Source organism: Parus major, chromosome 3 (genome assembly GCF_001522545.3).
Source record: "Parus major isolate Abel chromosome 3, Parus_major1.1, whole genome shotgun sequence".
Lineage (NCBI taxonomy): Eukaryota > Metazoa > Chordata > Aves > Passeriformes > Paridae > Parus > Parus major.
Window position 1 is genome coordinate 92,860,488 of NC_031770.1, and position 15,441 is coordinate 92,875,928.

General features: G+C 37.4%; 1 protein-coding gene across 14 annotated transcripts in view; it reads right to left on the reverse strand.

Moving 5' to 3' along the window:
- Positions 1-15,441, reverse strand: part of DLGAP2 (DLG associated protein 2) — a 451,519-nt gene that overhangs the window by 86,610 nt on the left and 349,468 nt on the right. For all 14 annotated transcript variants that reach the window (XM_015621029.2, XM_015621018.1, XM_015621017.1 and 11 more), the window contains one exon: positions 1,921-2,990. In XM_015621029.2, the coding sequence (XP_015476515.2) occupies positions 1,921-2,990 (1,070 nt within the window). The remainder of the gene's footprint in view (positions 1-1,920; positions 2,991-15,441) is intronic.

The window sequence follows — 15,441 nt, forward strand, 5'->3', positions numbered from 1 at the left end:
AAAACCATAAATGACTGTAAAGAGGTGTGCTTTCTGACCCCTAGGCTTGTCACTGGGCTTGATCTAAAGCTTAGCAATAGCAAGTTAGTTTGTGAGCTCAGTCTTTCACCTTTCACTTGAGGATGCTGATGTTGGGAGTAACATATGTTGGGAGTAAGGAGAAGGCCAATGAAAAGTAAAAATTGATATCTTCTGCAAAGACAAATGAGACGTAGGGGTGGGGGGATGGGGAAGAGGAAACAATGAAACATGATTGAGAAGGAAAGCACTAAACCCAAAAGAGGCATAGAGGAAGCAGAATTGTCAGGGTAGAAGTATGTGAGGAAGTAGAAGTATGGAAGGAAAAATCCAGTCATATCTAAACTTCTCTGTAATGTCACAGCTGTATGCATGGTTTTAGAACACAGACACTTCACACAGAGTGGAAGTCTGCACATGACGCACTTCCAGTTCTGGCTCCTCGACTTAGATCAAAAACTTCCAGGGAAGTGGAGTCTATTTTACATATATGAGAATGTACTTGGATATGATAAAATACCACAGCTGTCAGTCTCGATTGGAATCAATTTGCATGGTAATGCTCTGAGGGCTGCAATTTATTTTCCTTTCACTGCAATGAGAAACTTTCCCTGTTTCAGTAGGGAAGATTGATCCTGGATGTCTGCATATGCATTTGAGAAGATCTGGCTCTTCAAGTGTGGTTCATTGTTATTGGACACCTATAGTTCTGAGAGGAGAGAGTTCTGCAGGGCCCAGAGAAACTGAAAATCTCCAAATATATAGATCTGGACTAGAGATTTCCCATGTTAATATGAGAATTGGTGAAGCTCTTGAGAAAGAGGAGTTCCTTAAAAAGAAATAGAACACACTCAAAACAATGTGGACTTTGCAGGCTATGCTTAGTATAAATTACTAAAGGAATACTTGTATTCTACATTTTTTCCAGTGACAAAGCTAGCTGAAAAAGTTGTCCTCCAAGTAACTCTCCCTTCTACTCTGCACCCACTACAGAGCTCTGTATAATCTGACGTGTTTTTGTCACTTGTGATGGGACTGTGCTGGATGTAGGCCAGGTAAATGATGCAAATGTCTAAAATTAGTATTTTGGAAAGTATTTTTTAAACCCATGTCACCTTATGATGCAGATCATTTTGCAGCATGATAAATAGTTACATTAGCATGACTTTGGGATGGCAAATGGCATCAAGCAGAAGGTATTAAAAATTAAATGTAGGAGAAATTGGGAGCTTTTCTGTTGCTGCAGAAGAAAACGTGCAGAACACGATCAAAAACAGTTGAAGGCCTGGGCCTGAAATATCTCTCTCCCTGAGGTATCCATGTATCTTTTAAAACAGATGTTGTTATAGTATGGTTTCAAAAGAGACTCAGTTCAATATGATCCTGGGTGATCCAATCATTAAAAAGAAATAAGCAGGTGATCATCACCACAGCAAAGCAACTCAAGACACCAGTAAATACATTCTTCTGTTACTTACAAAAACACAGAGAAAAGGTATAAAAGAATGCAAAAATAGGATTCCCCACAGCCTGTTTTTAAAATCACTCATTCATAGATGTATTTGAAACACTTTTTCTAGCACTCAGACTGCTGAGAGAACTGCTCCTTTTTTGTGTGATATATATATTTCATCAAGGGGTTCAGTGTGAATTCCAAAGATGAAAACACATCTACTGACCTGAAACTAATTTATATCACACCTGTTTTACAGTTTTTAATCTGTGGTCTATAAACAAAGACAAAAGCCAGAGATTTCTCACTTTAATGGAATATCTGATATCTGCATTAGGAGAGTCATACAGAAATTCTTTAAGAGGTACCTTTATATATTTTTTACGATGACTGTGGCATATACCGTGATGCTCTTTTCATTAAAAATCCCAAGAAAATCTTCCTCTTACCTGAAGGTAATGGCACGGCCTCAAGGAAGGTTTGATTTCCTGGTGAACCAGAGGCTTATCTAAGTTCAGTGATGATTTGCGATAAGCTTCTTTAGCCTGACTTACTGTAAGCGTGGACCAAGAACTCCTTTTCATATATTTACTATCAGGGGTCATTGGTAGCCCTTCACAAGCCGAACACTTCACATCATTGTTACTTTTGGAAGTCTTCAATGAGAGATCCCCAAAATGCCCCTGGAGTGCCTCAGGATAGCAGTGGGATATATGATCTGTATGGTGCCTATTTACCACACTAGGGGTTCGGTAAGTGCTATCGCTGTCCAAATTATCATCAGAGCTCCACCAGCTACTCATTCCAGACTTATGCTTGCCTTCTGGTTTTCGCTCCTTACTTTTACTCCGTTTGCTATGCTTGGAATGGTGCCCATGATGATGATCGTCCCCTCGACTGTCCCCCTTTGTTCCATTAACATTGCCCTTGGATGATCCTTCCAGAGAATGAGATTTAGTAAAAAGTTTCTGGACGGAATGAACGAGATGGCGTATCCTTCCCGGGCTCTCACTGCGTTGTTCCGCAGCTGTTGAGGTCCGCTGGTACTGTAAAGTATGAAACCCATCCCGGTGAAGAGGAAGCTGTTTCTCAAATTGGTCCAAAAGATTTGCAGGAATACGGTTAATCTTAGGGTTACCGTGAGACATGGCGCAGTCGTCTCTTGAGTCGTAATGTGAGCTGTAGTGCATTCTGGGGAAAGTGCTACTTGACATGTGATCGCCCATTACCATGGGCATCATCATGCACTCAGAATGGATGGAGCTGCGTGGGGAGCAACGATGGTGGTCCAGCGGGCAACTCTCCGTGGGGCTGAGAAGATACGATGGCCTTGGCTCCTGCCCATGGTGGATATGGTCGTGGGTATGTTCACAATCTTCAGGGGATGCTAAGCCACAAGTATGAGCTGAACATAACTGTGGTTGATTGCGACTACCAGATAATCCTTTCATATTCCTCGGAGCAGGAGAGTATCTTTCTTCATTGAAGTGCTGAGAAGGCGACCATGAGTACTGCTGGTCTGTCATGAGAACACATAAAACCTGTGTTATGTGTCTGATTAAAAGATTAACTTGAAAATTCCAAGTATATTGAAAAACGAAACATTTTTTTCTCTATGACCTTGGTGGAAAGTCTCACCATTCACAAAATTTCTTCCACCATTTAAAAACCAATTAAAATTGTTCATTATGTGTAAATTATGGTATGAATACAGCCTCCTTTCTTGTTTCAAAATTGTCTGCTAGCAATTCTAGATGTTATGAAGCTATTCATTGTGTAAATGTACTCAAATTTAATGGATACATTCAAATATTCAGTTTATTATTTAATATTTTTAGCTTATATGTCAAGCTTTGTGGCTAATCATTTAAGTTACATGGGTCTAGTTTCTATTTTGGTGGTTTCACAGTTGGATATAGTAAATGTATCCTTTCTCCATGGAGTCATTTTTGTACCATAAATTGAACTTCAGTTTCTTCAATGAATCTCAGCTTCATGATCCTAAGTTCACTCTTCATAAGTATAAATAATTAACAGCAAGAAGAAAAAAATATGAATGGGCTGAAATGAAGCTAAATTTTGATATTGCTAAACAATTTATCAATAAGCATTTCTAGCTATTAGAACATCTCTTATCCTTAGTCCAGAGGTATTATTGCTATTAGCATACATGTAGAGTATTCTTTGTTAGGAAGTTTCTCCCTTTTTATGACCACACTACAAAATATTTACTTAACAATTCTATGTTATTCCTGAAAAAAAGCAAATACATTTAGGTACAAGCTATGGAGTTTTATATACTTGATTACTTGTTCCTATGAATCATGTGCTCCAAGTTGTAGTTATTATGCAAGCATGATTGCTAAATAAGAGTAGCTTGTAAGCAAAGATTTCGATACTTAAGCCTTTGATTTTTTTCTCTCGTGCAATTTCTTGCAGCTGTCAAATGCTACAAACAGAAAATTAAAAACAACCCCAGAAATACTTCAGTTTGAATTTCTCATTCACTTTCCCTCTTCAATTTCAGCTTATTTAAGAAACATTTCAATAGCAGACAAAGAGATAAGATGCAAGATAATCCTTTAGAGGATAAGACAGATGTGTAAGTGTTTATACAGCCCACTTAGCACAGCCTTTCTGCAAATTTGCTCTAAGAATCTAAATAATCTTGCACAGGTGGTTGATACTAAGAAGCTGCAGGTCTCAACCAGAATGGAAGAGAGAGAATACATATTAACTGGACACTTGAAACTAGGCTGTAGAGATGACACAGTAATTGACAGCATTTTGAAGGGTTTCTAACCATATGACAAAGCTCTCCTAAATCATATTTCCAATGCTGGTGAAAACTCAATGCCTGGATATGGTCATGAAATAGATCACTACTCATATCTCTCTAATTTAATCCAACTAATATGTGTTACATCACGATACCTTCAGTACATAAGGCAACTGGTAGCAAGTCTTTAGCATCAGCTATCTCTTAACCTAAATGCCATATATTTCCTATTACAGGAAATGCTATTTCCTATTATGGGACACGCTTTGACAATTTTATTACACCCTAATTTCAACAAAGTTGCACACAACATTTTAAAATGAATACAGCATTAAACTAATAAACAGTGAAGTATTCTTCAGTGTAGGCACAAGGATGCTACACTGAAATCAAAGCTGGATTTAAGGGTATAAATGCCACCTCCATACTTTATCATGGCATCAAACTGATGGGTCTGTGCCTTTACTGTGTCCTTTTCTGCTTCTATTTTGTTTTCCTGTCTGTTTCTTTTACTTAATTCTTGGCTATTACCACATTAAAATAAAATCTTATTACTGACGATTACTCAGTCTGTTGTCCTATTTAGGTTATAATACCTTGCATAAATGTAGTTACAGGAAGGAAATATAACTGTTTCTCTGAAATGATGTAATTTTGATTACATACAGACATGGCAGTAAATTATAACAGTGCTTTGGAATTCAGCCACATAAGTAGTCCTGTAAGTAGTGGTACTTTACCCAGGATATTACCAAACATTATCAGGGCAATAATAATGGACCATGTGCTGAATTTACTTAGTCTGTACTTCCCATAAAGGGTTCCCAAAGCACCTGACAGAAATTACTACCGTAGTTCTTACAAAACCATGAGATTAGATAGACTGAAGAAGTTTATACACAGTGAGGGTGGTAAAACACTGGAAGAGGTTGATAGGGTTGAAGATGTCCCTGCCTATTACAGGGAGGTTGGATTAGATGACCTTTAAAGCTGCCTTCCAACCCAAACTATTCTTTGACTCTATGTAGAAGGTACTGTTCTCCTTTTAGAGAAATAAGAAGTTGCAATATAAGAAACATTTTCCAAAGTGCTTGTGTATTTTCTGATATTAATGTTCACAAAGGTGTGAGCCAGAGGGAGGTGAAAGGAAGCTCTTCTGTCACTCTAACAGCATGAGAGTCAACCCCAGGCCTTTTCATCACAATCTTGCACATCTATGAATGAATATAATTTGTACTATGCCTCACCAGAGTATGTAGACAAAAGAAAGTCAGGGCATGGCAGAAATCCAGAATGAAAGAAAGAGAATAAGGAACTAATTTTAAATGAGTTCTCGAGCACAGAATTGCTAGTCCCTAGTGATTTTTTTAGGCCTCATGCAACCTCAAACATAGCCCAGAAGGCGTCAAATATTTTCATCCTGTTAGATCTCTAGGAATATCAGATATGATGATTTGATTACACTGCAATGGATAATCTAACAACAGCTTTTCTTTCCCTCATGGCTCCCTGTGATTCCAGCTCATTGCAACTATAAAAATATAAAATTTTCTCTATGTTGCTTTCACATAGCATGCTTTCATGTAGCATTTTATGTGCTGCATGAAATGTCTGAATTATTTTCATTTGAAACTTAGTAACTAGAAACTGCTATGGACATTTTTTAAGCATAATCAAAATAATTAAAACATGAATTAAGAAGTAGATGTTTTCCAGAAGTAATTGCACCCTCTTAACACTGTCATAGAGAGTAACTAAAACTACATAAACTCCCAAATTACTTACAAGTGCATCATTTAAATTTATCAGTCCAAATAAGTTTGTCTGTCTAGGACATCAAACTTGTTCCTTGTCCCAGACACAACTACTTCTTCATACAAATATTTTGAAAAATCTTCAGAATTTTGAAATACAATGTATAAATTTATCAAGTAATTTGTGCTTTGTATTATTCAGTCAGCTTTCTTCAGGAGACTGAAATGTTTGAAGAAACAGTTGAGCTGAATGGAATACTGTGTGGTACCAAAGCAGTGTAATTGCCCATATGCCTGCCAAGAAAAATATGCTAGCTTAAAATTCAATTAAGCTAACATGCTTTTCTAGCATTTGCAAGGGGCTAAAAGTGTGTCTATGGTCAATGACCACAGCTCAGCTGATTCATAAAAGTTCGTAAAGCTATAGCAATCTTTTTTCTCAGTCCTTTCAAAAGAAATACAATATTTCGGTATAATTAAGTAGTTTCATGTTGGATAGATCAAATAATGACAGATTGGAAGTTTTAGTCACTATCTTGAAGTTTGGGTTTTTTTACGTCAGCTCTGGGCAATCACTCTAAAACATAAAATGCCACCATCAGATCTAAAGAGCTAAAGGGAGACAAAAGAAAAAATAAACATAACCGAAAGCAGACAAAAAGGTAAAGGAATAGGAACAGAGAAAAATATTTTATATGAGAGCATAGCAATGGCTTTCTTTATATTTCATTAGAGTAAAATGGAATCCTTAAATTAACTTCAATGGATAGTCAGATAATACTTAAAGACTTGGGTTGGAGGTGGACCTAGAACAAGACACGGGCTGTTATGACAGAGAATCCAGCAATTCCAAAATCTTGAAAATCCCTTAAATCTTTCTTTTTCAGAGACTATTGTACAGAAATGTCAACCTTAAACCTCGACAGATGGAAGGATTTCTGCATCCCTTCCTATCTCTTTCAAGTCTTTCCCTGTTATGCCATGTCGTGCCCTGGTGTTTTTTCTTGTGTTCAGTTCTGGACTTTCTGAGAGTTGTTCTTTTGCTCCAAGCAAATGTTGTTCCTGTGTTTGGGGTCTGGCTACAATTTTTAGATCATCCAAGATTTTTCCTTGTTGTAGTCAGTATCAAGGAAAGAAAGATAGGTTCAAGGACCATGAATAATGTTTGAATTGATGAATTAGAATTGCTATTAATGTTCTAGGTCAGAAGGCTAAAACTCTCTAAGTAAATAAACATAAGAACTGTGCATTTCTAGACTTCCTGGAACATTGCTCTTGGCTAAAGAGCATCAATATATAACCACATAAACTTCTCTGATATTCAAAAGAAGTTCATGTCTCCACAAATCTTTTTGTGTGTTCTATGTCAGGGCATGATAATACTCTCTAGAACTACTAAATAATGCCTGAGTTTTTTCTTACTTTTCATTCTATTGAGAAATTAATTTGAATTGCTTTAATGTTATAAGCCTGTCAGTAAACTGCTTTCCCATCTGAAAAGTCTCTGTTGTTTTCACTGGAGAAGGAACAGCTCTTCTGCCTAGTGTAACCAGGAAAATGCATTGCTGAAAAGTGATACCTAATCTAGCTTTCAAAAAGAGGTGATAGACAAAACCAGGCTGCTGCATGCTGCTGTTTCACACGGTTGAGTCAGTGTTGCAATGCATTATGAAAAATATATACTCACAGCCTAACCTATAACTAATAAAAAATGAAATATTGGAAAATGAGCATATTAAATAAGTAAGTAGACATTAAACATGAAAATGGATAATTAAAATGCTTTAGCTGGAAAAATGTCTGTCCAAGGTCTGCATTAAGTAGTATTATATAAGCATTGTTTTCTCATTAACTTGTTATAGTATTTTTCTCTGTTCCATTCTAGCCTTGAAAATGAATATTTACCGGAATTGAGAAGAGTGACTAATTGGCCAAATGCAAGGGAGAAGTTCTGGAAATGCAAATGCCCTAAGCTTCTGCTATGGTCTCATGAGATTCCAACCTATTTATGTAGCACAACATCTGGTTTAAAATTTACAAAAAATTGCAAAGATTGGGTGACCATCTTCCAGTTTTAGAAGATTACTTGTATTTTCTGTGATGTGTGTGCTCTTCATGCAGTGCATTGACCTTTCTGTGAATTCCTACATAACTGCACAGGCTGCTTACTTGGAATATTGAACACTGAGGGGCATCCCCCAAAGAAAAGTTATATTGGTTCTCATAGCACTGCTGCAACAAGGTACTTTTTGCACCCCGTTTCTCTGCACAGTCAAAGGAAAGAAGTAGGTGGTTCATGGCACATGGGCTGCATGTGGATGCTTGGTTTGTTCTGACACATAAACCTGAAAAACAAATACTTCTTTATTCAGAATGCTGGGTACTGTGTGTCAGGTGTGTATGGCTCTGTTTCCACTAGTGGTGTGCAGAGAGCTAGAGGGTGTGTCCAGCCCATACAGTTAAACTGGGGCCATCACAGTTTCAAACTACATAAATAGCAACTGCAACATAGGTGTGATTTCAAGAACGCCAGACAAAGATTGTTACAAATACACAGTCTGGATGTGGTTTTATTTTTGACTGAGAAACTGGCATGATTCTTCTGGGGCCTGAGCTATGTGTCCAAAAATGACAGATGAATACCATCCTTCATGTACACATTTGTCTCTGCTGATCATGGCAAAACCTGTGGCTGACAAGCTCCAGTGCAGAAACCTGTATCAAAAAATGCATAAGTTTAGGTGATCTGACACAGGATACTGCTAAAGCATGGAAAATGTTTTGACAGCCCAAGCTAATTCAGTGGAACCACATGACAAAAAATGACCAAGAGTAAGATGGATTTTATGACTCCCATGTTAGATAAAGATGGACATTCAAATTGTATTCTTAGAGCAGCACCAGAGTCCAGAACATACCAAAATGGAGCAAAGTCAGAAAACCCAAAGGGAGAGGTAAGAACCATGTAGAATGCTGCAATTTATTCAGTACAGTCCGTTTTGAGTGCTGTTATGCAGGTGTGTCTGCATGTGGAACAAATATTTGATAGCGCCAAATCCTATTGTTCAGCCCAACAGTTTTCCACATCTATCTATTTTTCAAATAAAGATTAGTAGACTGACAGTCCAACATTTCAAGGGATTTATTTCTGAGATAAATAAACATGGTAAGAGAAAAGGTATATAATAAAAGTAGTGCAAAATAATAGTCGATGAGCAAGAAAGGAACCTTGGAGGTAGTGAGCAGTCTGGTGGGGGACACAAAGCACAATATACTGGGAGGAAGGAAAGTACAGAGCTGTGATAACTGGGGAGAGCTGTGATCAGGGACAAGATAAACCCAGGTTACAACACTGACTGCCTGGCATGGAGAACAGGGCATGCTACATGTGAAAATGAAGAAATGTGGAAACAGTATCTGAGGAACAAAGACATCTCACATCTTCTGGGTGGAAAAATTGTCCCTTGGATTGTATGGAGAGAGTGAAACTCACAATATTGTGCCCATGCCATGAAAAAGGACAGGACAGAAATCCATAGAGAGGCAATATGGAATTTGTATAAAGTTCCAGGATATGCCTGTGGAGCAATGCATGGAGTCCTCAGGATGTTGCAAAATTCATTTCCATTGGTTTAAAGTATGTGATGTCTTGGTACCAACTAGTATGCAGCACACAGACCTTCACAGTGCTTTTCAAGTTTAAAGTACATTGCCATTATTCACCTTTCAACAGGGCTATGACACAGGTAAGTCCACAAAATGATTTACAACTAATATTTTTTCACAGAATCTGTATGATCACTGAAGTTTTGAAAAAAAAACACAATGCAGTAGACTAGACTGACCTAAAATAAGTAACCTGTAGGTTTATTTTCTGGAAAAATCCAGCTATATGGAGTCTACCGGAGTTTCACTATGTGAATATCATTGAACAATGGGTAATTATGCCTCCAAACACAGAGCAGAAATGCTAGCCCAACACCATTAAACTTCTTTCGTTCCTTATTGTTCCTGGCTTTATGGATTTCCTTTCCTAAAGGATAAAATTTTGCTGCTTACAGTTATTAGGTCATGAAACAATCCATGGCCCTCAGGGTCATAAAAGTGCCCCTATTTTCTCAGCAATTAAAGGAAGCCTAAGTAATTGCACCATACAACTCAAAGGTATACACAGAAATCTATGCACAACTCTGGAAGTACAAGAGAAATCCTTCTCGTGTTGATAGCAGTTACAAATCTCCCATAAACTTAATGGGGCCAGGATTAGTTGTAAACATTTGCTGAGAAAAGTTCTTGGTCATTTTACCTATGACACCTGTGTTATTTGAGGTAGATCATCGCTAATCAGGGCTGCATTTTGCAGAATGCACGATTTGTGCCAAACTGGAATAAATATATTAGAAACCTGCAAAGGTTCACATCAGAAAGATGATGGCATGGAAGGGTAAAACTGGTAATTTTCAAATACTGCCTGTGGTAGCATAATTGCTAATATTTAATCCCAAGTATCCAAACCATTTGGACCAACTATTTGGTTTACTGGAACCACCAAATTTCCAGGGTTTCTTTTCTACTACTAAGAAATACTTATCGTTGATTATTAAATATAAAATAAATAATGCCAATATTTATGATCTCCTTCCCTCTTTTTTTTTTTTTTCTCAGTGTTTCTGGAATTCTTCTGAATTTGTCCACTTTTTATGGTGATATATCACAGACCAAGTCTTCCACCCTATAAGGGGATTGCAAGAACTAATGCTCATGTATCCAAGCAAAAGCATTTATTGTATATTCCTTCTAAATTGCTCTTTATTATTTTTTTAAAAACATGGATATATTTTAAAGTTTCCACTTATTTTACAGAGTGGTCTTCTGATAAAGAGATAATGTAATAATTAATTATGGAAAGCATTGATTATTGCCATGGAACAACTGCTCAGTTTAAAATACCATTTTATTTCAAAATTACCTTTCTATTTCTGGGGTTTTTAAACATTAATCAGGGTTTTAAATTATCAAAAGTGAAGAAAATTGTTTGAGTTTCAGTTTGCTTCAGCATCAGTTCTTTGCATACTTTTGATTCACTAAAAATTTTAGTTTTAGCCATGATCTGACCCAAAAATTTATTTTATTTTTTGGAGATCATCATTATCTGTGCAGGTATGCACCCTTGGTGCTGCCTCTTGCTGTTTTGCCATTGTATAGTGAACTTTTCTGTTCAGTTCAACCCACTGAGATGGAGGAGGACACATCCTGATTTTCCTATGGGGTACAGGAAGAAATAGCAGCCTGGTGACAAGATCCCTTTTAAACCTGTTGCCATAGTAACAGGCAGACAATCTTCCTCTTTACATAACCTCCAGATTGGGAATTTTTCAAATCAGGGTGCTGTCTCTTTTCTGCCTGGCTGAGCTCTGTTTTGGATCTGTGACAAGCACTGCAAACATTAATTGCCTTTCCCCACAACCACTAGCACCCAGATTTTCCATGTGGCAGGGAAGGGCCAAATGGTGACTCCTGTTCCTGGGATAAGATGAGGTTTAGGTACCCCCACTCTGGGTGGGTTTGAGACAAGGCATCTCAATATGCTGCTGTCTTTTTCTTATGAGGAGAAATTACATTATAAATAGGTGGAAAAACAAGAAATTGCACAATGAGAGGTGACAACTGAACTCAGTAGTGAATGCTGGGATTGTGTTAGAAATCTTTGCTGATGTTTGTGCTGCTGCACTGCTTCCACCAGTGCAAATTCCCTTGGGAAGACAGTGACTTATGTGCCCAGCACTGACAGAAAACTGTGGTCATTTACCTCCACACTGGAAACATCTCCACTACCCTGGTTGTGCCAAATTTGTCCCACTCCCAACAGAACCTAAGCAGGCAATGATGAATGTGGAGGCAGAGCATGGTAACTCTTTTTCTGAGGAAATCAAGAGGCCACCATTTAAGCTGCTCTTCATAGAAGTACATTTAAAAGCCTTCACAGTTCATCCTTTTGACAAGGGAGAATCCAGTGAAGATACTCATTGAGGAAGGCAGGTATAGCTAAGAAGTCAGTCTCATCTCATCTCATCTCATCTCATCTCATCTCATCTCATCTCATCTCATCTCATCTCATCTCATCTCATCATCATTATCATCATCATCATCATCTCATCTCTGTTGCAGTGGTCACACTCTTTATGGGAAGGTAAATGTTGCGTGTCAGGTACACACCCAGGTGTTACAGAGGTCAGCAGGCCACGAGGGAGAGAAAAATGTCCTTTCTTTGCTAACATCCCACATGTAAAATCATTTAGAACAGAAATATTTGTTTATGAATGCATAACCCCCTTTATTTTCTGTAGTAGAAATGAATGAATAATTCATTACAAATATCCTACTTGATTATTCTTACATCCTTACAAATATCTTCGCCTGTTTGTGAATTGACCTTGGGCCAAATGGGATTTTTGCAGTAATTTGACATTATGAGGTAGTTATTTTTTAAAAATAGCTCCTGATCTGCAGATTGTTAGTAAGCATTTGTTTCCAACAACCTAAAATTAAAATGCAGGACAGTTAGCATGTTTTTATATGATCAGACCATATGACATTATTTTGTTCTATGACTGAAAGTAATTTACAGAATAAATTCTCAAGCATAGCTGAAAGGAATTTAAAGTTCAAAATTAATTTTCTGAAAAATGTTTCCTATTATTTCAGTAATGTTTTCTACAGTCTTGGTTATCATATCAATAAGCTTCTTCACTAAAGTTTTAGGTACAGAAAAATGAAGGATATGAAGTGGAATTATTTCAAGATATGATGGGATACAAAAAATAAGAAAGGACTTTTTTTGCTGTATCTGTTCATTTAGTCACAGTAAGCAATTTATAGGGTGGCACTGAATCATTTTGGGGCACATCATATTTAAAACCTTTTGTAAATTTGAAAGACTTTTATACTGTCATACCATGTGGCTATATATTTTTATTATATGACAGAAAGATAACCTTGTGGTTAGAGGATTAACTTGGGAAATCTGCAGTCAAGTTTTCTACCAGCCATGAATTATTTGTATGGTTCAGGACAAGGCCATGGGCAGGGGTGTCAGTTGCCATGGAGAGGCTCGACCTTCCCTCGCTGGGTTGCAGTGATCCTTTGTGCATATCTCTTGTAGACTCCCTACTTCAATTCCCCATAGGACTAGAATAAAATTTCTGTACCTCTGAGTGTTAGTGTCACAAACCAGGGAAACATTCAGTCTGTGGTCCATCTAGGAATTCAGACCAGAGTATCACTGTGCCTGCTGAATACTGGGATGAGTGTCACTGTAGTGGTTACTCTGTGTGGCCAAGCCATGGGTCTGACTGAACACCAGCTCCAGTCAGTCTACAGATGTTTAACCATCCCTGGATGCTCTGGGGAAGGGTGCACCGTGGCATGGATGTGGCACAGATGAGAGTCAAGAGCTCACTGACAACCCCTCCTCTGTCCTTGGGAAAATTTCCTGTAGTTCCTGGTACATGAAGCTAAAACCCTTGAGAAGTGTTCAGACACTGACTGCACAGAGGAAGGAGGGATAATATGGTAGAAGGACAGACAGACTGAGAAGTCAGGACTTTATTCATGTTTTCATTTCAAGAACAGCCATGTTCTTTCTTCCTTCCATCACATAAGGTCATAAAGGCATGATCATGCAATCAACAGTGATTGAATAACCATGAGTTACTGTCTGACATTTGAACCTTACCAATTAATCAAAAGCATCAACTGTGAAATGAAAATACATTTTTGTAACCTGCCCTTAAACTCCCTTACAGTTTACTTTGCAATTGGAGCATGTTAAGAGCATTATTAGTAACTGCAACCTATTTTACAGGTTTCAACCTTTTCCTTAATACCAACTCAATAACCATTCCCAAAAAGAAAACAGCAAATTACTGTAGTAAAAAGCAAGTTCTCTTTCTTTGCTTGACATTAGATGCTGCTAACTATAAAACTTGTGTAAAGTAAATGTTTTCCTTACCTGTAAAAATGAGTTTAAATAATTTTTCAATAATCTATTTTTCCCTCATTACTCTGTGCATGTACTACCTATTAAAATAGAGGCATAAAGAGAAGTTGATCCCATCTTCCCCGTTCACATTTCTTTAACTATTTGAATACCTTTCATACACAGCATTTTTCTATGTCTATTGTTAAGACTGCACTATTTGCTTTTGACACCTAAAGCACAATACTGCCTTACCTTTTACATTCCTAAAGTAAACAAAACTGAGCAATTTTCAGATATCATAGAAATTTTCAGGTAGTGGTTGGGTTTTTTTTTTTTAGTACAGTAACATTGTTTAGATAATATAAACATCAGATAGAAGAAAGCTTGGAATGAAAGAACTCCAGGTTCAGTGAGACTTACAGTGAGCTGCTTGAGATCATACATCAGATCTCTTGCTCCCATCACCATGCCCTGCTACCTTTATTTTTTTATTTGGTTAACCAGGTTTCTTATTTGAGATATTCCTAGTGAAAAAGATAGGAATTTTTGCTGTAAGTGTGAATCTTGTAACAATAATATTTATCACCCTGAGGTATGGTAACAAATAAATGTTAATGGAAAAACTATGAAGTATTGTTCTCAAAAACTGACTGTTAATGCTTTGATAAGCTTTTTTTTGAAGGAATAGATTACACTTCTGCCTGTTTTAACTAATGAGGTCTTTCACAGAATCAATAGTGGGAAAGAGTTGAGATCAGTCCTATCCCTTGATACATTTTTCCAATTAAGGCAGTGGATAATTTTGTTAAAAATATTTTTTAATGACTATTCAGCATTTTCTCTCTGGTGAGATGCTGTGCAAACATTAATTAAACCCCACCAAAGCCCCAAACCTCACTAGGAAATTCTGAACCAATTTTACAAATAAGGACCTGGAGCCAGAGATCTTTCAGTACCAGAGAGATCGTAACTTGAAGCTCCTTGGGACAATGAGAGTCTAGAATAATGAATGGCTCTGCAGTTAGAGCTACCTCAAAAAACATCATCCTGACTCTGTCTTGGCTCAGGGCAATTTGTTTTACTTCTCAAGGACAGCCCTTTCTGTGTTTTCTTTGGGGATGAAGGTCTCTAGCAGTCTGTCAGATTGAGGCTGCTCATACAAAATTATGACATAGTCATTGGGTTATGTATATACAGAAAAGAAGCAAGCCCATTCCCATAGTCCAGGGATTAGAGTATCCACTTATTCTCTCCAGAGAGTATCTTATTTCTCTCCAGTGAATAATTAACTTGATACATGTGCAACAGCAAGAAAAAGTGAAGTCTGAGAAAGATCTGTTCACAGTTTTTTCACTTATGTTACACATACAGTTCATTGATTTGAACACAAATCTTCAAGTGACAGAACACAACACTGGGCAAAGACAGAAAGACAGATATGTCCTGTCCATCTGTA